The sequence below is a fragment of the Eschrichtius robustus genome, chromosome 20, assembly GCF_028021215.1.
Source record: "Eschrichtius robustus isolate mEscRob2 chromosome 20, mEscRob2.pri, whole genome shotgun sequence".
Lineage (NCBI taxonomy): Eukaryota > Metazoa > Chordata > Mammalia > Artiodactyla > Eschrichtiidae > Eschrichtius > Eschrichtius robustus.
Window position 1 is genome coordinate 8,468,111 of NC_090843.1, and position 23,267 is coordinate 8,491,377.

Below are 23,267 nucleotides of genomic sequence, written 5' to 3' on the forward strand. Positions count from 1 at the left end.
GCTGCTTGTTCCCGCCCAGCGAGGTTGCTGATGATTTGTGCACAGTGTCAGTAAACGCTGTTATGACATTATTAATGCTCCGCTCTCCGACAAAGGACAATGGCCTATTGCCTCTTAATGTGCTGTCTGCTGCGGCAGTCGGAGCACATTAAATGGGGATTTCAAACACCGTAAACCACGTTTCTTCCTCTCCTCTTCCCACCCCAGGCCGCTGTGAGCTCCAGAAGCAACCTTGAAGCCTTGGGCAGGTGGGTGTGTACTCAAAGCTGTGATGCCCCAGGAGACTCCAGGGGGGCCCTCGAGGGGGCAGGGAGGTCCCCAGGGAGCCCCTAGGAGTCTTGACCTTCCTGGGGGCAGCACTGTGTCTTTGCTGCGGGGAGGGGGACCTGGCCTCAGGGAAGCTGGACTTGCTGCGTGGGCAGGGCTGGTGGGCTCCCTGCTCTGCCCTTGGGTGACATCTGCAGGAGGGCCCAGATGGCAGACCTCCAACGGATTTTATCGGTCTTGCAGTGTTCTAAAAATATTGAGTCTGCATTTTAAAATTCTGTGGCCACACGTGAGAAGCCCAGTTTTCTGACTCCCTTGAAATAACTGGGCCCAGAGTCACACAAAGCAATGGCGGCACGTCCCCTCAGGGACCTCCAGTCTTTGGCATTCTCTGATCACTCCAGCCCCTTTCTACCGGTGCCTGAAGTAGGTTGAACAGTGCCTGACCCCCCCCAATTCATGTCCATCGGGAACCTGAGAACATAACCTTATTTGGAAACAAAGTCTTTGCAGATGTAATTAGTTACGATGAGGTCATTCGGGATTAGTGTGAACCCGAATCCAATGACTGGGGTCCTTATAAGAAGAGGAGAGGACACAGAGAGACACACACAGAGAAGGTCACACGGAGACGGGGGCAGAGACTGGAGAGATGCAGTTACAGGCCGAGGATGCCAAGGAGTGCTGGGCCCCGCCCGAAGCCAGCAGAGGAGCACGTGACAGTCTCCTTCTGGGCTTCTAGAAGGAACTGACTCTACCAGCACCTTGATTTAGGACTTCTGGCTTCCAGACCTGTGAGAGAAAAAATTTCTTTTTCTTTTTTTGCCACATTGCACGGCATGCCGGATCTTAGCTCCCTAACCAGTGATCGAACCCAGGCCCCCTGCAGTGGAAGCGCCGAGTCCTAAACACTGGACCGCCAGGGAAGTCCCGATAATACATTTCTATGGTTTGAAGTCCCCCCAGTCTGTGGTCGCTTGTGACAGCATCCCTAGGAGACTACTGTAGCTCCCCTCCCTTCTTTGCATGGCCCACCAGCTAGGTATTTTGAGTACGATGCCCCTGAGCAGTAGTACATCACCCACTTTCCCCAAATTCCTTCCCTGGGGCCCTGCTCCCCTTTCGGACAGAGGCCCTCCCCTGCCTGGCCAGGGCCTCCTGCTGGTGCTGAGCTTCTCCTGACCCCTCTAGCCAGACCATCAGGTCATGCAGAGGGCAGTGGGAGAGAGCCAGGAAGTGCCACATTTAGAGCACCCAGGCTGATGCAGGGTCTTCACCCGACCCCCACGTTGGGCTAGCTTGTGGTTCTGTTTATAGCCTTAAAAGAGAAAAACAGTAGAAAGGGGAGGGTTTGGGAATCTGGTGTGACCCGGCATCCTGGGTCCTTGAAAGTGCCCCCCAGCAGAAGTGGCCCCTATTCTCCTCTCATTTGTTTAGGGTCACTCTGCTTCTTATCTGAAGGCTGTGGGTACGTATCTAGAATGTGGGTGTTTCTCCAATGGTTCTCCACCCTGGCCAGCTATGTGGGCATAACCTGTGGCATTAAAAAACAAATGTGACATTGTAAAGCAATTATATTCCAATAAAGATGTTAAAAAACAAAACAAAACAACCCCAAAAAACCCCCCAAATGTGCCAGGAATTCCCTGGCGGTCCAGTGGTTAGGACTCTGTGCTTTCACTGCCGAGGGCCCGGGTTCAATCCCTGGTCGGGGAACTAAGATTCTATAAGCCACACAACATGGCCAAAAAAAAAAATGCCCAGGGCCCGTCTTAGGTACCGAATCAAAATAAGGACTGCATTCTGCAGGTGATTCTGCTGTGAGTCAGGGCTGAGAACCAGTGGCCTATAGGCCAGGGTCTTGGTTTGGGTTCCCCAGAAATAGATTCTGAGACAAGGGTTCAAGTGCCAGTAGTTTATTTGGGAGGTGGCCTCAGGAACATGGATGGAGGAGTGGGGGATGAGGCAGGGAAGGAAGGAAGCCAACATGGGGTACATGACAGAGCCGGTTCCCACTGTGGGCAGAGGGAGCTCAGGGAACTCTGGGAACCGAGTATCCCACCTGAGGGAGAGGGAGCCCTTGAGGGCTGCTTCCAGGGCATGAACTCCCTGATACTTCTATCTTGCCCCTGCATGTTCGAGCATATTCTCACAGCCAGGCAAAAAGCCTCAGGCAGCGTTGCATGTATTCTCAGTGGCCTGCCTGCTGGCATGTAGAGGTGAATGCCCGGGGAGTAGGACGAGGCACCAGCAGCGGCTGCTACAGGTGGACGATAGCAAGAAAAATCATAACCACCTGCTGGGAGGGCTCCAAGGTGCCAGGCAATTCATGACCGGCAATTCACAAGTTCTCTCCTAATGTCTGCAGCACAGCGGAGAGCAAGCAGGGCCACATGCACTGAATTTCGCCCCAGACAAGAGGCTGACAAAGGGGAAATGGACTCTGAAAGGAAGAGAAAGCAGGGTGGTCTGGTTCAATGTCTTCCACTGTATGCCCCAAGCCTCCCTGCCTGGCTCGAGCCTGCAATGGGGTACCCTCTCCCACCTTCTGAAATCTGGCTTCGGCCGAGAGAAGGCCGCCACACCAGACATGGCTGTGCCTTTGGGGAGACCCCCATCTTCTCCCTTCCCTTTTGGCCTAAATGCCAACCAGGAGCAAATGTGACCCCCTGAACTTACGGGAGAGGTGCACACAATGGGAAGGGGCATTTCATGCCCGAGTGTAGATGTGGCTTTTGCCCTGACATCCAAGGCTTCAGTTATTGCCTGAGTGTGTAGCAGATGTAGGTGCCCAGGGACAAGTGGGACCCCAGCAGAGACCCCCCCTGCCCTCAGAGATCTCCTTGGCCAGCCTGCCGTGATGCCCAAATTACCCATCACCATTTGTCACTCTTCGGCACGAAGGCCTGGTCAGCGTGTCCTTGTTCAATGTAAATTGGCTACTTAGCTGGAGTTAACATATTAATCCGCCAACACCCATTCACCATCGGTTTTCATATCAGCGGAGAGCAAGGCGATGAGGTAATGGAACGTGGGGCAGGTGAATTTTGATGAGGAACGAGCAGGAAAAGCCGAACAAGAGTCACAGCTGGTGAGAAATGGCTCAGAAGGGGCTGGGAGGTGGGCTAGGCGGGCAGCGAAGGGGCTGGGGGCCGGGGGCCTAGTTGGACCAGGCAAGGACCAGATGGACCAGAAGAAAGGTTTTGTCTTGTGGAAAGACTCTCAGCATCATCCATGTCATTTTAATTAATTAATTAATTAATTATTTTTGGCTGTGTTGGGTCTTCGTTTCTGTGCAAGGGCCTTCGCTAGTTGCGGCGAGCGGGGGCCACTCTTCATCACGGTGCGCGGGCCTCTCACTGTCGCGGCCTCTCTCGTTGCGGAGCGCGGGCTCCAGACGCGCAGGCTCAGTAGTTGTGGCTCACAGGCTCAGTAGTTGTGGCTCATGGGCCCAGTTGCTCCGCGGCATGTGGGATCTTCCCAGACCAGGGCTCGAACCCGTGTCCCCTGCATTGGCAGGCAGATTCTCAACCACTGTGCCATCCATGTCATTTTACACGTGGCCTGAGGCCTTGGGCTCTTCCCAGCCTGGGCCTTCCGTCTGTGCCTGGCCAAGCTGGTCTGGCAAGTGCTCTTCCTGACTGAGCAGCACCCTCAGATCCAGGCCTGGCTCTGGGAGCTGCCCTGCCTTGGCTGCTCACAGGGGCCGCTGACCCCTCTCTGCAGTGGCAAACACCTCTCCAGAGTCAAGAAGTGGAGGGAGGGTGGGGTGGGGGTGAAGGGGGGACGTGCATGCTTTATAGAGTTGGAAGGAGCATTAGTGAACCTCGGATCACTCTCATTTCATAGCAGAGAGACCGAGGCCTGGGAGTCCCCCTGACTCTCAGGCATCACCCACTGGTCAAGGGAGGGTCTGAAACTAGAACCCAGACCACAGAGCGCGCCACTGCTTCTGGGATCAGTGGAAGAGCCTCAGTGTCACAGGCCGAGTTTGAAACCAGAAAGCAAAGGGGAGCTGCTGCAGTTTCTGTTCAGAGAGGGCCAGAGGATGGGCGAAGGTTGCAAAGCGAAATCACTGTGGGTGTGAAGGGGCCATTGCAGAAGCCCACTGCGGCGGCAGAGGCAGCGGCGGCGACCGGAGGGAGGGCCCTGGCACCGGGCGGAAGGGGGGCTCTCCTCCCAGGGCCGACCTCCTCTGTGCTCTGCAGGAGCCGAAGCAGCCCTCGGCCCTCAGAGCTGGTGGCACCCGGGATGCTTCCGAAATCCAGCCCGGGGAAGTTGCACAGCTGGAGGGAGGCTCAAGGACCCCCGCCCACCGCGCCGCCCGCCCACCGCCCCCGGCGCCCCGCCCCGGGCCGGGAGAGCGCGCTGCTGGGCCGCAGCCACGAGGTGGCGCCTGCGCGCCGAGGAAGCGCGGCGGCCGCTCCTGGGCCGCCGCAGCCGCTGCTTGGCCGCCTCCTCCGAGGAAACAATGCGGCGCCTCCGGGCGTAACGCGGCGCGGGGCCGGACGCCGGACACCCGAGCGCGGGTAGACGAGCGAGCGGGAGGCAGGGCGGGCGCGGGGCGCCCTTGCCCGGAGCCATGGGCGCGGCGCGGCGCGGGGCCCGGGAGCGGCGCGGCCCGGAGGCGCGGGGGGCCGGGGCACGGGCCCGGGTCCGCCTCTAGCCGGCACCGAGGGCGCGGGCCCGGGGATGAGGGCGACCGCGGCGGGGAGCCCGTCTGCGCGCCGCGGCGCCGTCCCGCCCAGAGAGCGAGCCCGAGCAGGCAGACGCGCGGCCGGCGGTCTGGGGGCGCGCCGCCTCCCGGCCCCCAGAATGTGAAGCGGGGAGGGCGGAGACGCAGAGACGGCCCGGCCGGGCGCCCTCGCCGCCCTCCGGCAGCCGCGCCGCGCTCCCCTTCCCCTGCCCGCCGAGGCCGCGCCGACTCCGCGGGCCGCGGCCCGGGCAGCGAAGCCGCCGAGCCCCCGCGTCCCCCGCGTCGCTCGGACCCGGCTTCGGCCCGCAGCGGGTTCGTGGCCCGGACGTGGTAGGAGCAGGGCCCGGGACGGTGCGTCCGGCCTCGCCCGCGGCTCCTCGCCCAGACAAGTTTGAACAATGATCACAGTCAACCCCGATGGGAAGATAATGGTCAGAAGATGCCTGGTCACCCTGAGACCCTTTCGGTAAAGTTGTTTCCCGGTTGGCGCGGGGAGGTCTTTTTCTCCAAGGGGGCGTGGGTTGGGGTGGGCGAGGTCAGCCCCGGAGAGAGTGTCTGTCCCAAGGCTGCCTGTCCCGTTAGCAGAGGGGGCGGTTTGTGCTTCAACCCTTGGTGGTGGCTAGTGGGGCTGGGAGAGGGATGGAGCTGGGGTTCCGGTTCGGGTGGGGAGGGTGTGTAACTCTGGGACGGGTACCGAGTTTGGTCTAGGTTGGAGAGGACTCGGGGTGCGAAGGTGGGAATGGGGACAGAAGTCACCTATGTTGTGGTCCTGGGCCCTGGAAGTCGCCCCAGCCAGGGTGCCCCTTCCCTGCCCCTCCGGTCCTTCCCCACCTCGCGGACGGCCCAACCCCCGCGGCAAAGTTAGCGCTCTGTGCGGGGCGGTACCCCCACCTGGCGGGCCAGTGGAGCCCTGAGTCGGCCCGCCCACCCCCTCTGCCTGTCCCACCCCCTCTGACCCCGCCTTCTGCGCGCACTCCTCTCCGCGGGGTGCGGGCCTCTGTCCAACGGGAGGGTCCCCGAGATTGCGGCAAGGACCTCCTCTGATGGGAGTTCGATCCCCGATCACGGGCCTTGGAGAGGCTGGGGCAGGGGCGACGCTGTGGGGCGGAAGGGCGACGAGGGCGTGGAGGCGGGATGGAAGCGAAGACCGATCCCCCCACCCCAACCTCGGCGGTCAAGGCCAGGCAGGGCTACGGCCGTCGGGGTCTGCCTGGGCTCTGCTAGTCCCACCCCAGGGGCCCCCAGAGCCCGGCGGTTCCGGGGCAGCTCCCGCTCCTCCCAAGCGCCGTCGGAGCCGGGCCTGCAGCCGGGGTTGGGGAGGGGCGCTAAGCGATGTGTGCCCAGCGGAGTCAGGATGCCACCTCGCCCAGGGGCTGAGCGGCGGAGGGCGCCGAGGGGGCGGCGGGGCCCGGAGCGGGGGACGGGGGTGGGCCGCACTCGGGATGCGGCCACAGGTGGGGTCCGGGCGCGGGAGGGCAGGAGCTGTACAGGCATAGGTGCCCGAAGTTTGGGGGGCGGGAGGGGCCAGATTTGAGGCCCTCCCCTCCAGACCTGAGGCGGAGACCCGGCCTCTTCCATGCCCCCCGCTGGTTTTCCTTCTGATGGAAAGACCGTGGCTCACGTGGCTGCCGCCCCGCCATTGCCTCCAGCTATTGGATCCTCCTGCGTAGGGTGCAGAGTTGAGACAACCTTTAGGACGGCAGGGGTCAAGCTGGACCACCAATGTCCAGAGGATTCGGGACGACCATAGAGCTGGGGGTCCCCAGAATAGACCCGGGGGTCCCCAGAATAGAGCCTTGGGCAGGTGATTGGGGGTGTCAGGAGCCCCCACGCCCTAAAGTTCCCATGGGAAGCAGGTGGGAAGCTAGCATCTCTGGAAAGGGCCTTGTTCTTCAGGGGAAATCCTCAGATCCCTAGCCAACCGAGACCGTCGTCAGCCCTGTCTCTCCCACCCAGTGTTGACCCCTCCCTCCAGGCCGTGGGAAGCCCAGCCTCTGACCCCAGCTTGGCTGGACATTTCCCGGCGCAATTGGAGGTAGTGGCTGGCGCCAGCACCATGGACAGCGCCAGCTCCCTAGCGCTCCTTCCTTTTGGGTCCTGCCCCTGTGGCACTTTCAGGCTCTTTTCTGAAAGCAGGATGCAGAGGTGGGGTTGCATAGGTTCCCCTCCCCACCCCCAGGTTATGTAACTTCCTCTCAGGGTATCCCTAGGCTTCCCAGAGACCCACAGCCACCAGTGAAGTCTTCAAGTCCCCTTCAGATTGGAGGGGGGGTGTTTACGACCTCCAACCATATCAGCCCTACTCCCAGCTGCCCTTGTTAATCCTCAAGGGCAGCTGGGAGCCCTATTCCCGATGGTTTTCCCAGAGCCTCTGGCAGGGTCCTTATTCCATAATTGCTTCTGGAATGTTGCTTGAATGGATGCATGGGTGGACGAAACCATTTTAACTTGAATCTACTGTAAATGGCCCCAGGATTGGGTCTGGCAGACAGAGACGCAGATGAGGTGTTTGGGGCTTCAGGTTCTGGGCCAAAGGCCTAGATATCTTTCTCGCAGCAGGTTTTTGGACACTGGCAGCTCAGGTCCCCAGCTCTAAATACAAGTACCCCATAGCTGGGGAAGGGGAGAGGGAGTGGGGACGAGAAACTTGGAGAGACCCATCCTTGTTCTCAGGCTGGGGGGACAAACTGCTGATTTCCCCCAGGATCTTCCTGGATGTGTGACCACCCTCCCCCTACACTGTCCTTCTGGCTGCTAGCCTGAGACCAGCCTGACTTTATCTTGGGGATCCCAGGGCTAGAGTCCCACCCCCAGGCTTGGTGGAATTCAGTGAGGGGTCCCTGGGAGGTGAGGGAGCAGTGTTCCTTGTGCCATCTCCTGGGAGAAGCTCCCAGTGCCATCTCTGCTTTGGGGTTCTGCCCCCCTCTCTGATTTAATCTCTAACAGCTTCCTTTAAATATGGGTTGGGAATTTTGTTGTGCTTTTATTTTCTTCTACAATTATGTGTTTTCTTTAATGAATCAAATTTTAATTAAATAGTGCTCTGCCAGTTTCAAATAATGAAGATTAAAATGCATAAACAAGTCTTGCATAGAGATACAAACAAATGTGGGGTTTGAGGATGGAGGTGGAGGTGGGAAGGCTGGAGGTCTCTGGCATGATTTGGGGGGGCCCCCCATGGTGAGCCTGGCTCCACCAGGGATGGGGTTCCTCACCCTGACCTGGGGGGGCTCCCCTTTCAGCTCTGCCAGTTCATCAAGTCCTCGGGTAGATTCAGAATCCCAGAACAGCCGCCACCTCTGCTGCCCTAAGGCTGTGCTGGCCCAGAATCTAGTACAGAAGCAGCAGGAGCCTGGGGCCAGACTTGAGGGTGGGTTCCCTGCTGTCCCCCTGGGGATACCTTAGTTCTTGGCACTTGGGATGTAATCAAAAACTAGGTGTTGAAGTATAAACAGTCGTGTTTTGGCCAACTCCCCTGACCGCTGTGACGGCACACACTTGTATGACACCCCATGCACAGGTGTTGGCTCGCTCTGAGCCGTGGTGTAATCTACCGTGTGCCTGCCTGGTGAAGATGTGGATAGGGGGAGTCTGGACACAGAAGGCAGCCACAGGACCCTGCCCTTCTAGATCTTACCATCTGGTAGTGATGGGAGCCCTTCCCCACCCCCTGCCCTGAACATGACCAGGATGTGTTCAAGCTGGTTGCTGCAGCAAGGCCTGTGTACACAAGTGCTGATCAGGGCCCAGGTGATTGATGGGCTCCAGGTGGGTTTTGTCTGGACCAATCACTTGCCCTCTGGCTGGCACCAGGTCCTGCTGTTTCCATCTATACCAGTTGTTCTCAGACTTGAGCGTGTATCAGGGTTACCTGGAGAGCTTGTTAAAATGCACTGCTTATCCCACCCCCAGAGTGTGTGATTCCGTAAGCCTGGGACTAGGGCCCAAGAACGAGCATTTCTGATATGTCCAAGGTGATGCTGGTGCCGCTGGTCTGGGGACCACACGCTGAGGACCTCTGCTGTCAATGAGCCAGCTTCCGTCTGGAGGCTAGAACTTGCCCAACCTTGTACCTTAAGGATACCTCACTGCCCTGCATGGTTTTGCGTGTGGCCACTTCCTTGTAGTCCAGCTCTCTTTATCCTGTGTGATGGGAGACCTACTGGTCTGGGAGCTCAACCCCCTGGTCTTTTGTTCCTCCATCCATCCATCCCTTCCTCACTCATTTATTCGTAGGGAGCCCTTACAGGATAGGGGTGCATGTGCTGACCTAACCCTGACCTGCCCTATTGCTCTCCGCAGGCTTTTTGTCCTGGGCATCGGCTTCTTCTCACTCTGCTTCCTGATGACGTCTCTGGGAGGCCAGTTCTCAGCCCGGCGCCCGGGGGACTCCCCCTTCACTGTCCACACAGAAGGTATGTTGGTGGGGAAAGGGGAGTCAGAAAGGGGTGCAGGGGTTTGGGGGTCAGAGGAGAGGGAAGCCTTTGAACCTAACCCTGCAAGAGGCTTTCTGGGGCTCTGTCTTGGGCATCTGGCCACCTCGTTGGTGGATGTGTGAATGGTGGGGGCCTTGCACACTGCTTTGGCTCTTGTCCTGGCTGTGGTAATCAGGCCTCTCAGGCCAGGAAGGGCCTTTGAGCCAGGGTCTCCCAGGCATCAGAAGAGGCTGCCTGTGTTGCTTCTCTAGTTGGGTGGTTTGAGGTTTCTGGATATGACACCTGTCTCTCTGAGATACACGTATTCTGTACCTTCGGCCCAGGCACAGGGGAGAGGGCAGGCCTGCCATGGGCTCACGTGTCTTATCTCCAAGCTCTCTGGTCCTTCATTCTTGCCCACGTGATACTTACAAGGCAGTGGAATGGAGGTTCAGAGCATGGGCTGTGGGGACCACATGGACCTTTGTACCCTGGTTCATCATTTACTAGCTGTGTGCCATTGGCCACATCACTTAACTCACCTTCAGAGAAGGAAAGCAGTGACCGTTTTCAGGGGCTGGATTAAACGGGCTCACGTGGCATGGGGTTGTGATGGGGTGGTGGCCTGGGAGACCTCCTCCTGAAGGTGGGTCCCGCTCCCCCCTCATCCTACTCAAGGAAGAATGGAGAACAGTTCAGAACTGCTCAGTGTGTCATGGGGGTCTCCCAGTAACCGTGGGAAGGAGACACATAGTGGGGAAACTGGGGCAAAGGGGGTTTCTGGAACTGTTCAGGGGGCTGCTCTGTGGGCTTTCCCCTGCCCCTCTGGGGGAGTCTCCGTTTGAAGTCCACCTTCTCAAACCCGCAGGCCTCATCCGGCTCCCCTCTTCCCAGCAACGGATAAACCCTCCAGTAGGATGGGTTGTCATCTAGGGTCGGTGCTCCGAGGGGCACTTACTCTGCCATCTGGTGTCTCCTTAGATTCATGCCTTTGGTTTAACACGCACTTCTTTAAATTTGCAACAGCTCCCAGCAGGAATTTCACATTTATTAGACATTCTAGCCTGAATGTAAACGAATCTATCCCCTCTCTGACTCCCAGAGATCCCTCGGTCTCTCGGAGCCTCCGTTTTCTCCTCTGGTAAACGGGGCTAACAATACCCTCTTCCCCAGGATTGTCATGAGGGGGTGTGAAGATAACGTATATGAAGGGTCTCGAGCAGCTTCTGGCAAATACTGTGAGCTCTGTAAACATTTACTGGATGTGGTGAGTCTGAGATGGGGGCATTGCCGGAAAGGATGTTTAGGGAAAAGAGGACCAAGGAGGTACCGGCGTCTGTCTCTACGTGGAAGACTCCTGAGGATGGGGGTGGGGGTGCGGCTGTGAAGGTGCACTTGAGGGGAAGCTTGCGGAGGTGCGGAGGGAGGTGGAGAGTGGGGGAGGGGGTATAGGGAGCGATGCTCAGGCTACCTGGGTGCCACCCCTGGCAAGGGGGCGTGTCTGTCTGGGTGGGCTGCTGCAGGGGGCTTGGGCAAGCTGACCTTCCGCAAGGTCAGGGCCCCAGGAGGTGGGAATCAGGGACTGGGGGAGGAGGGGGGTATGGCTGGGCTCTGTTTCTTCTGCTCATCTGCCTGCGGAGGCGGGGGATGGGGGCCCCATCCTGGCAGGGGGTGGTCCCAGTGCCCAGAGGACCGGGGGCTTGTGGGGGTCCTGCCATGCTCTGCGCTGTGCAGTTTTGCCTGGAAGAGGGAGAAAGGGTCCAACTCCAACCTAGATGTTGTGTCTAAGGGGTGGGCAGAGCCATAGAGGGCAGAGGACTTGCCCAGGGTCATGCAGTTAGACTAGAGGCGTGTGTGTGTGTGTGTGTGTGTGTGCGCGCGCGCGCGCACGTGCACGTGGCTAAGCTTCCTGTCGGAGTATAGTATCCAGAAACTGAACCCATCCATGCACCAGCAACCTGGATCAAGAAACAGCGTGATCCATCCCCAGAAGTGCCCTCAGGCCTCCTTCCACTCACTCCTTCCCCAAGGACTCCGGGACCCTGACTTCTAATAGCACAGAGGAATGTTGCCTGGTTCTCTGAATTTATGAGAATGGAATCCTATGGCAGGTGTTCCATTGCGTGCCCCCCTTTCTCTCGACAGTACATTTGTGAGATTCATCCGTCTCGTGGTGTGTGTTGCAGACGTTTGTTTTCACTGCTGCACAGCATTCATTGTGCAGATACGTCACAATATATTTATCCACTCTGCCCTGGGGCGGACATTGGGCTGTTTCCAGTTTGGGGCGTTTGTGAATTGTGCTGCTGTGAACATTCCAGCACATGTCTGTGGTGGACACATGTGGGCGTTTCTGTTGGGTGCACCTTGGGGTGGAGTTGCCGGGTCTCCTGTGTGTTGTGACATTAGTTCTCAGACCAAGTGTTTTCAAGTCTTTTCACACCTCCCAGGCCCCTGTGCTGGAAGCTTCGTGCCTGGAATATGGAAGTCAAGGCCAGGAGGAGGAGCTAGACAAGGAGGGAGCCCTCTGAGAGCCCCTGGGAACTGACCCCAATTCGGTTCACATCCCAGGTCCCACTGTCCCCTCAATTTTTTTCATGCCCTTGGATTAAGTTGATTTGCTTGGACAGACCCAAAGCAGAGACTTGGAAAAGTCCTAAGTTGACTCTGTGGGTTTAGAATCCTGATCCTGTAACAGATGACCCCTCAAATGAGAACCCCACCCCGGACCTGGGGTGGCCCTGCAGACAACCTAGGAGGTGCCAGCATTTCTACCTAGGAGCCGCCCAGGGAAGGATGGGGTTGAAAGTGGGGGGCGGTTGTGAAGGGGTCTGGGGAGCGATACTGGAGGTCACAGTGGGGGTTGGATGTTGGATAATGTTTCTTCTGGGGGGTCTGTGAAGCCCCAAGGCAGAACCAGGAGAAGGAAACCCACTAAGGGTTAGAAAAAAGATTTAGAAAGAAAAATCCTCCATTGGTCTATAAAACTGTCTGAGTACAAATAGGGAAATAACCTCTCCTCTCCTTGCCTGTCAAGCCTGTGAGGACGTGAAGGACATGGCTTGGAGGGGAGGGGCAGGGTGAAGGTTTTCTCTAAAAAGCGGAGAGCCTTCCACAGCCTCTTTCAGACTGTGGTCTCCCGGGGGAGGCTCTGGTTTCCCCTGTGGGCCGGTTCCTATTTTGTGATAAAGTTCTCTAGTTTGGGGATAAAAATGTGACAGACATCTCATTGTATATTCTGCACACTCATCTTAAGATTCAGGAGAGCAGGAGACTGAGCAGAGAATCATAAGTGGGAGGACGGCTAACCTAAGTCCCTCCTGCTGCAGTTGGGCCCAGCTTGGGCCTTGGGGGAGGATTTTTTTTTTATATATGCTCCCTCTCCAGTCCTCCCTCCCCACCCCAGTCCCTCCTCCTTGCCTCCTGCCTCTGCTTTCCTGCTCTTGTCCTAAGAGGAACTTGCTTCCCTCCTAATGAGAGGGGACTTGAACTTACGTCTGAGGCCTCTTTCCTGGGGTCCCCGCAGATCCCCCAGAGCCTGTGTGGCTGTTCCTGGCTCTCTGTCTTGTCTTGAAGTAGAGGTCAGAGGCTGTCTCTGGGGAGAGGGCTGCAGGCCACAGGTCCTTGCTTCAGCTGCTTGTGTCCGCCCTGAGGTTCCCCCGTGGACTGGCCCTGCTGGGCATCCCGGACCCTGGCCAGCCTTGGAACCTGGGGAATATCAGAGACGTAGTTCCTTGCTCTGTGGTTGGCTCTGGCCCTGGATCTCGGTGCTCAGGGGGCTTTTCTTCTCAGAGGCTGGCAGGGGATGGGTGAGCCAGGGCCTGGCCTTGTCTCCCACGCTGCCCAGAGCTCCCGTGGCCTCAGCTGGTTCCCGCGTTGGCCGTGTGCAGAGACAAGTATGCGCTCCTCCAGCTGTGCAAACACCGAGTCCCAGCCCCCTCTCAAGTGCCGGGGAGGTCTCTTCTGTCTGGCAAGGTGGGGGCTCCTTCAGTTTCCAGGAACCAGTGGGAACGGGTGGCGGGTGGGGACAAGAAAGGGGACAAGAGCAGACGGGAGAGAGAAACAGAGAGCACGTCTGGGGAGGGGATGGGGCCTCGGTGGGTGATAAAGCACCGCTGTCGATATATGTGAGGACCATTTGTATCTCTCAGCATCCCAGCTTTCCTTATTTATATGGAAATATGGAGGGAACCTGTGTGACTTCTGAGATGTGTCACTGGGGCCTCACGTTAAATACATTTCAGTTTAGCCGCCGCTGAGAGCGGTGCGGTGACTCAGGGCAGGCCACGTCAGGAGGCTGCTCTGCTGATGGTCCTGGCCGGCGGTGGCATCCAGGGAGCCATCATGCGGCTGAGCGGCTGGACTGGCTGTGTGTGGCCTGCTTCCCTCCCGGGACCCACGTCCAGGGCAGAAGATGTGCCTAGTGTCCTGGAGCTCCTCAGGAAGTGATGGGGGCGGAGGGTTGATGGGGGCCTGAGGTCTCAGGAGCTCCTGGAGTCCTGCACCATCTGCAGATAATGGGAGTGGCCCCCGAGCCCCAGGTGCTGGGAGGGTATCTTGTGGCCTTCGTCCAGTCTGATGGAGGTGGCCTTACAGACCCATCTGAGATCTGTCTCCTTAGCCCCAGTCTATAAGCCCCAGGTCTTCTGGGGTCCCTCTTTCTGTTGACTTTATTTTTTTTCTTTTTGGCCACACCATGTGGCACGCGGGATCTTAATTCCCCGACCAGAGATCAAACCCGTGCCCCCTGCAGTGGAAGCTCGGAGTCCTAACCACTGGACTGCCAGGGAAGTCCCTCTGTTGACATTCTTAAAGAATTGGCTTCATCCCTTGTATGAAGGGCAATCCAGAACCCCCAGATATCTCCAAATACTCTAGGGGGCTTATGTTTCCCTGGTCACCTCTGGCTCTGATCCCCTGCTTCTATTGAATTATCCTACTGGATGTCTCCCCTCCTGCCTCCTCTGTGTCCCCTACACTGACCTAGTGGGAAGGACACCCCTTCCTCCCTAAACCCTCCACAGGGGTGGGGGCTCGGACCACTGCTCAGCACAGCAAACAGATGACAATTCTCTCTTTTACCCTTGCCTTTCACAGCACCCGCCCCCCACGCTTCCCCACAGGTCATCCCTATGGCAGCGGAGCTTCCCCCATCCTGCTTAGCCCCTCTGGGTCGTTGTCCTGCCCCCTGCCCATGTCCGCAGGCCTTGTCCTCTCTCCTGGTCTCCCTAGGCTGGGCTGGGAAACTCCAGTCTTCCTAGCTGAATATGCAGCGTCATTTAGGTTTCTCTCTGTCTCATTGCTCCGGGCTTCTAGATGATGCTCTGGCCCACCCAGGGGTTTTAGCAAAACAAAACAGAGCTCTCTCCCTAAGGAGATTCTGACGGCTTTTATAGGAACACTTCTTTCCTTTTCTACTACCCTGATCTCTGGGGGCAATTAGGGGAAGAGCAGAAACCGGAGTCCCGGGCTATAGACCCTTGGGGCTCAGTAAGTCAAACCCTCGCATTCTACCGGAGGGGACAGGGACGCTGAGGCCCAGAGAAGGAAAGTGACATGCCCCTTCCCCCATCTAGTGGGGGCAGAGCAGGTCTGGAGTCGAGGCTTCCTGACTCCCACTCGCCCCCAGGCTCTGTCTGGCTCTTGGGGCCACCGTAGCTCTAGGCCAGATCTTGCAGTTACTGGCTCCATCAGCTATTTTGCAGTTTTTGAAATGGGATGGGGATGGGAGTGGGGGTGGGGTATGGTTGTCAGTGAGATCTTGGGAGGGGCGTGGGCAGTGAGCTCAGAGGGGAAGAAGGGAGCTTGGGATGAGCCCGGAGAGAGGGCAGCCGTGCGTCAGGGCAGGTGCCAGGCCTGAGGCATCGTGGGAACGCAGCGCCGCCCCAGGAGCAGTGATGTGGCTCAGCACTGCTGGAGTGCTGTGTCTCAAGTTCCAGCTGCCGCCCAGGCTCTGTGGTCCAGCTGGGCCTGAGTGCGTGGCTGGGGGGCCTCTCAGGCTCTGGCCTGAGGATGTTCCCAGCCATGCCTCACTCTGTTTTTCATCCCACTCCTTTGGGGAAGGGGCCACCCCAGCCTGAGCTACGAGCGATCAGGGCAGCCCAGGGAGGCCGGCCAGGCTGTGCACTGCACAACTCCAGGACATCCGTCAGGTGGCCCACAGCATGAGCGGCTCCCCTGGGGCTGTGCAAAGTGCTGCCAGGCCAGATCATCTGATGGGCTCCTATTTTTCTAGCTGAAATGAAGGGAACTCCCCTCTTGTTTTACTCTGTGCTCCAAGCACTGGTTGAAAGCAAGGTATTGTGTTTGGATGACGGGCTTTGGGGGGTGTCCTCAGGATGAGAGTGATTTGAAAGAGTCAACTGTTGTCCCCAGCTCTGTGGAGTTGAAAGAGAGAAGGAGCTATTTATATCTTGCTTTTTGATTGACTAACGGATTGAGGCCATGAGTGAGTCGGGAGGGGCCGAGTGGTGGGAGAGACCTCAGTTTTGCTTCATTTAACAGTATGGGGAAATTTCCTGATCCCAACTGAAAAATCCATCCAGTTTTCTGAGGGGAAAGTGGGAAGACCATTAGCTCTTTCAACTACTCGGGTGGGAGGGGTTGGAGACAGTTTCTTTCCTTCCTTCCTTCTGATGCCCAGTTTCTCCAGTACCCAACCCCACCCTGTGTCTCTCCTCCGCTTCCTCTGCTCTCCCCACCCTTGGCCCCTACCCACCCCCCCATTCATGCCCATTCTTTTCTTCGGAACCAGGGATCCAGGCTCTTTGAGGAACCTGCAACTCCTCCCTACTCTGGATTTGATGCCTGGCTGGGTTCCCCCCGCCCGCTCCCCATGGCCTCCCATCTGACCTCAGGTGGGCTCAGCTGGCAGGGGAACCCAGCCAGGAGGTGACTTGGTGTGAGAAAGCGGTGGCAGTCACTGGAACGGGCCTGGTGCCAGGGGATATGGGGGACAAGCAAAGCAGAAATGTCACAAGCAGCCCTGGTGACGTGCAACCTCTCTAGGCCCCCCTCCTTGGCTCGGTCCCAAGCATGGAGCAGAGGAGACCGGCCCCCTCCTGCCCCCCTCCCCACTTCTCCCCCCCCACCCCCGTCTCTGCTTCTGGGTCTCAGTGGCCAGCCGTGGTCTCTCCTGCCCCGCTCCTGGCACCTTGACATTGGGTTGCAGACAGGGCCTGGTGTTAATTGCCTTGGGTTTGGGACACTGAGGCTGAGAGCAGTGTGACGACTCCCTTGGCCATGTGGCCATGCAGGGGGTGCTGGCGGAGGCAGGTGAGAGGCCAGGTGTCCACTGTAGCCCCTCTCAGTCTGCTGGGCCCTGACCCTTCCTGAGAAGCAGATGCTGTTGGTGTTCACATCCTCAGCCCTCACGATTCCTGTCACGTGCTGGAGACGGCTCTGCCACCCCACGGCAGGTGGAAAGTACCAGAACATGGCCGTCCTTGGGAGCAGCCCTTAAGCAGTGACTGGCGGGAGGTGGTGTGCACATGCCTGGCCCCCTCGCCCCCTTGGGGAGAACTCTGAGGCCGGTTCTACACCTGCTGGTTTCCCCAGGTTGATGACATGCCCTCTCTGGGCGGCCTCCCCGTCCCTGGGTCACCTCCCCACTTCCCTTCACCTCCCAAATAACGACTTGCCCTCAAACCCTTGTCTCAGGGTCTGATTCTGGGGAGCCCCACCCAAGGCACCCCCGGACACCCCCGGCCCTCCAGCAGCCTGGGGAGTCCCTGTGTCCCCATGGATTCAGCTCATTTATTAAGAGTGGCTCAGAGCTTGGCCCCTGGGGTTTGCAGGCAGCCTGGTTGGGGCTTGTAGTGCCTGGAACCAAGCACCTGTGGATGGTTTGGAGGGGCTGCTTAAAACCGTCACAAAATTTAATTAAAAAGGAAGGCAAGAGCTGCTCTCCCACACTGGCACGTGCGGTGCTAATGATCGGGAGTAATTAGAAAGGAAATTGTGGAAAATCTCGGGCTGGTTAATGGGATCTTGGTTGAAGCACCTCGTTTTCATTTAATTTTATTCTTCACAAGGTCTCCCGGCCCCTCAACCCTGGAGTTGATCTCTGGGAACCCAAAGACCCGGTTGAGAGTCAGGACAAATTCACAGTGGGTTTTCTAGAGTGGTGGCTGGGGGAGTGGGTGGGGACGGGAGGTGGCTGGGGCCCCGAACCCCTTGAACACAGGCTCACAGCCTGTGCATCCGAGCCACGTGAAGAGCAAGCAGAATGCAGGGTCCTGGGCCCCATGCCCTAGAGATCTGAATTGGCAGATCTAGACAGCGAGGGCCCAGGAATCTGGACTTTATCAGCCTGGCCAGGAGATTCAGGTGCAGGTGGATGGTTGACCACACTTTTAGAAACCCTGTTTTACAGGTTCTGTCTGGAAGTTGCTGTTGGGGGGTTTTGGGGTTCCTCTCCCACTACTGGGCCTTCCCTGTCTTCTCACAGACCTGAGATTATGTCTAAAGCCAGATTTTGCTGGTGACAAAAACTGAGGCCCAGAGAGGTTAAAAGTTCATCCCAATGTCACACAGCTGGTAGGGAGCAGGGTGGGCCCAGGCCTCTCTGGATTCCTGTCCTGCAGGGGGGAGGGGTGGGGGGGCTCACTATCCTGACCCCTCCCCTTCCCGAGAAGATGGGGGTGGGGCCGGGGTCTGAGCCACCCCGCCAGACACCAGGTGGTCTCAGATGGCCTCCGGACTGCTTGGGCCTTGCCTGACTGCACCCACACTCTTCCTGCAGTGATGGGTGGGCCGGAGTCCCGTGGTGTCCTCCGCAAGATGAGTGACCTGTTGGAGCTGATGGTGAAACGCATGGACACGCTGGCCAGACTGGAGAACAGCAGTGAGCTGCACCGGGCTGCCGGCGACAGGCACTTCCCTGTGGACAGGTGAGGGGGCCCCGGGAGGGAGAGGGGCACCCCACTGTGTGCTGGGCTGGGGATTTGGCCTCAAAATGCATTTTATACACACACACACCCAAAATGCATACTGTGTGGTTTTTATAAATCTTCCCTAAGTGGCTTCCCATTGTACATATGTTGCCCTTGCTTTTTTCACTCACGGTGGTGATTTTGAGCTCTGTCCATGTCGATGGGCATGTGTGGATATGCACTTGGTTGTGATGGCCATAGTGATCATCTGTCCTCCTCCCGTGGACATGGGCTGTCTTTTTTAAAATCTATTTATTAATTTTTGACTGCATTGGGTCTTTGTTGCTGCGCGCAGGCTTTTTCTGTAGTTGCAGCGAGCAGGGGCTACTCTTTGTTGTGGTGCGAGGGCTTCTCATTGCAGTGGCTTCTCTTGTCGTGGAGCACGGGCTCTAGGCGTGTGGTCTCAGTAGTTGTGGCACATGGGCTCAGTAGTTGTGGCTCGTGGGCTCTAGAGCTCAGGCTCAGTAGTTATGGCGCACGGGCTTAGTTGCTCCGCGGCATGTGGGATCTTCCCGGACCAGGGCTCGAACCCATGTCCCCTGCATTGGCAGGCAGATTCTTAACCACTGCACCACCAGGGAAGCCCCGACATGGGCCATCTTTGCAAGAAGAATTTCCTGGTTTATTCATTCTAAATATTCCCCCACTGAGGCCAGAATGTGCAAAGTTCCCCAAGGTTTTGTGCTGCAGCCCCACGTGCCTCTGTGCAGCCCCAGGGACCCAGGTGGTGCATCTTAAGTGTCGGGTTCTCCTGAATCCCAGAGAATGAGGGGGCGTGAAGTCAGGGCCGTCCCAGCTGGGAGTCCTGGCCCCCAGACTTGGATGTGGAGGGAGGAGGCTTGGACCCCACCCATCCCAGGGAGGCACTCTGCACCTGACCTTTTATATGTTGAGGTTCTTGATGAGATGGAATTACTCAGTGTGTTCTAACTGCTGAAAAATTAGTTTGAAACCCACACTTCTGCACAATTTGGGAAAAGCTATACCTCGGCCAGGGTGATTTGCTAGAAGTGTTCTATTGCTGAAAAATATGTTTGAAATCCACACTTTTAGACAATTTATGGGAAAGCTATACCTCAGCCAGTGTGTGTGATGTAAAAGCCAAAGTTCCAGGTATTTCTGAAGTTCGGTGTTGGGCAAAATCAAAGAAAGTGATGGTGGTGAGTCCTGGTCATTGAGGGGCCCTGGCTGGGTGGATCCTGAAGCACAGCCCACCTCTTTGGTCTAGTGGGGGATCCTTTGCCCCATAGGCTGCCTGGGCTGGACTACTGGCCGTGGGTCCCAACTCAAACAGGCCTTGCTGATCGAATGTTCTGGATGCCCAGTCAGGTCAGCCGATGTCAGCCTCCCTGTCCTCATAATGGGCGCCATTTACTGAAAGCTCACCTTATTGAGTTACCTCCGTGATCCTGTCAATCCCACAGCCACCTTATGGGGGGCTTTAATCCCCGTTGCGTAGAGGAGGAAACTGAGGCACAGAGATGTTCATGAACCTGCTCCAAGTTGCACAGCTGCTGAGGAGCTGGGGCCCAGGTCAGATGGCCCCAGAGCTCCACCTTTCTAACCAGTGTGCTCTTGATGGCCGTTCATTAAATATGCGGCTACGTAGGGGTTCATTTTTATCCCTTTGCAAGACTTTTCTTATCAATTAATTCACAGCTCAGGGGAAACAAATCCTTTGTTAGACCTTTGCTCTGACTTTTTTGTTTTGGAAAATGTAGGCACTAAAATTACAGTCCTGGAGCCTGGGATTAAATGCAGTTGTGGGTGTGAGGAGCCCACCTCAGTGCCTGGCTCCAGGTGGGAGCTCTTCACCCGTAGGAAGTCGGGGCCCCTGGGTGGGCTGTGCTGCTGTGTGCTGGGTCCCCGGTTAAATGCTCTCACCCTCCAGGGACTGAGCATCTGACAGAAGAAACTAAAGGGATCTGTCTGCTCATGAAATACGTCTTGGCACCTACTAAGCACCAGGCACTGCTCCCGGTGCTGGGGACACCGTGATGAGCCTTGTCCTCATTCCTGCGGGGAAGACAGACAGTAACTGAGAAAAAGAAAGAAATGAGGTAAAGTCAGATACTGAGCCATGTTCTAAGGATGAGGCAGTGGGTGACTGGGAAAGGGGCTATTCAAACAGGGCGGTCTGGCAAGGCCCTTGGGGGTTGGTGATATTTGAGCTCAATTCTGCACGATGGGAAGGAGCCAGCCACGTGAGGAGCTGGGAGGCAGAGAATTTGAGGTAGAGAGAGCAGCAAGTGCAAAGGCCCTGGGGTAGGAGCAAGCTTGGTGTGTTGGAGGAGAGGAACCAGTGTGAAGGCCAACCTGGCAGAGCGTGGTGGGGTCTGGGAGGGGTCAGCTGTGGTGAGTAGCATTGGGACACTATTCTTAGAGCTGCGGGGAGTCTCTGGATTAGCGGGGTGGGAAGAGGGGAAGCAGAGGGGCCAGTGGCAGAGACAGGAGATGGAGGCAAAGCTCCTGGGCTCCCCTGGACCCCCCCACCCCGGAGGCGTGAGACTGCTTCTTCTCCACGTGCACAGGGCGATTCTCTCCCATGCTGCTGTGTCCCCTCTGATTCAGCCCCTCGCCCCCCTCTCATCCTTTCCACTTTCCCGGCTGCCCCAGCTGTGTTCCCACCTGTCTGGGCTGCGGATCCAGCCTCTGTCCACAGGTCTGTTCATCAGGGTGAGGGCAGAGGGTCCGGGCCTGCCTCCTTGGGCTGGGAGTGCTCCTGCCAGCATATTCAGTGTCTCTGGTTTCTTCCAGTCCTGGCCTTCCCTCCCTCCCATGCTCTGCCCTTCATCTCCACCCCCTCCAGCTCCATCCCAGGAAATAGCAACAATCTATCATGACCAGCAGAGCCCATCAAACCCCAAGGGCAGAGCCATAAATTTCAGGGACACTGTTGCTTCTGGTTTCAGGGCGAGAAGCAGTGGGTGTGTCCAGGGCACGCTGAGGCTGCTTGCTCCCACTTCCTATGTGCACAAACACCGGAGCCCCCTCCCCAGCTTATCCCCTTCCGGGCTGTCAACATGGAGCTGGCGGGCGAGAATCCTGCAGACACGCACCCTGCTGTGTTTCTAGCAAACTCTTCAGTGACCTGCACTTGGATTTCTCACTTTACAATTATCTGTGGCTTAAAAAAAGAACAACCTCCACTGCCCTCCTTCTGCCCTTTGGAAGCTTCTGGGCTGTGCCTCCCACTCATGGCTGGTTTATCCTCAGGGAAAACAAATTTGCCTTTTTTAGCCTAGGAAAACAAAATTTGGGATTATTTGCAGATCTGTTGCAAATGGCATCATATTATGTATCCTAAAACCAAATAGTAGTGATCTCTGAATTTTCCATAAGGCTTCTCTGCAGCGGCAAATACGGCCGGGATTTGAGGCTGTCTGCGCTCAAGCCAGTCCGTATTTGTTGAGTGCCTACTGTGTGCGGGGTCTGGGCTGGAGCGTCAGGAATGAGTGGAGAAGACCCAGGAGACAGAAGTCAGAGCTCTGTCCTCAAAGAGTGTCCGAGCCTCTTAGGGAGAGGGAGCCAGCACCCTGTCCCTGTGCAGAGGAGACGGCAGGAAGGAAGATACATCAAAATTCCTGTCTGTGGGTAAGGAGTTGAGGTTTTTTTTCCCAATTTTTTTATAGCTTTATTTAAAAACTCAAAAACGCTTCTAGACATTCCTGGCCGTCTCTGTGCTGGCGGGGCCAGGTGCCGGGGAACGTAGCTTCCCTGGGGTTCTGTGTGTGAGGGTGGGGAGACACTACCGCTTAAGATGACTTCGGGCTCAGTTTTGAAAGATATGCCTCACTTCTCTCAGGCCCTGTGCTGGGCCCAGCCTCTGGATTTGCCCCTTCCTAACAGGACAAATCTGGGAGCGTGTCTGGCTCCTGGGCTGGGGAGAGGTCAGACTGGTGGGGGTGGGGGGTGGTTGTCGGCTGAGTGAGAAGGTCACTCCAGGGCAGACACCTGTCAAATGTGACATAAGTGTGAAGGGTTAAACATCCCTAACAAAGACAGAGGTTCTCAACAGCCAATTATATGCCATTTGTAAGACAGGCCTAAAAACAAATGACTCAGAAACTAAGAATAAAAGGAAAGGTATCCAGGACACACAAACGGAAAGAAAGTTTCGATGGCAATGTTTATAGCAAACAAAGCAGAATTTGAAGCAGAAGAACGTTCAACAGGACAAAGAATTCAGCCTCACTAATAATAAAAATCCCACCCTTAAGAAATGGTTTAACTTATCAAACTGACAAGAATGTTTTAATTATAAGACTTTTATCCTTGAGGGTGCAGCCAAATAGACACATGAACTTTGAAGAGACTTAAAAGTACTACTGTTAAGAAGACAATAGGAAAAGGGCCAGTACAGTAGGGCTATCCATGATGGAATAAAATGTAACCACTAAAAAATATGTTTTAAAACATATTTACTGACTGGCAACGTATTTATTCATACAGTCTAAGTAAAAGAGGCAAGATACAAGGCGTATATAGCAGGATCTCAATGTGTCTTAAATAGAATAAACATATGAGATGTTAAAAAGGAAAATCCTCCAGGGGAAGTCTGGGCCCTGGGGTGTGAGTGGGGGCTCCGTCCCCCATAGTCCGGATTTGCCCCGCCCATGGGGTACCACTCCCTTCCCCAAGTGATGAAACCACACGCAGTCCAACTCCAGCTCTCTTCCTATCAATAGTGGGAAGACATCTCTCTATCTACATCTGTCTATCTAATATAAATATATATGTGTACACGTACGTGTACATATATTTCTTGGTGCAGGAGAGAAGGAGTCCTCCCTGCTCTTAACTTGGGGAGGGGCAGGCAGGTCCTTAGTCATCTCTTGGGAGCAGTCACAGCATCAGGACCTCTGATGGGAATGAGGAAGGGGCTGAAGCAGAGGAGAGCAGTAAAAATGCAGGGAAGGCTGGACACCAGGCTGGGGGTTTCCTGTGTCCTGTGTG

The 23,267-nt window shown here is 56.7% G+C and overlaps 1 protein-coding gene across 2 annotated transcripts in view; it reads left to right on the forward strand.

Moving 5' to 3' along the window:
- Positions 1 to 5,361: 5,361 nt before the first annotated feature.
- Positions 5,362 to 23,267, forward strand: part of MGAT5B (alpha-1,6-mannosylglycoprotein 6-beta-N-acetylglucosaminyltransferase B) — a 66,319-nt gene continuing 48,413 nt past the window's right edge. For both annotated transcript variants that reach the window (XM_068530809.1, XM_068530808.1), the window contains exons 1-3: positions 5,362 to 5,429; positions 9,266 to 9,378; positions 18,122 to 18,269. In XM_068530809.1, coding sequence (XP_068386910.1) covers positions 5,362 to 5,429; positions 9,266 to 9,378; positions 18,122 to 18,269 — 329 coding nt within the window. The remainder of the gene's footprint in view (positions 5,430 to 9,265; positions 9,379 to 18,121; positions 18,270 to 23,267) is intronic.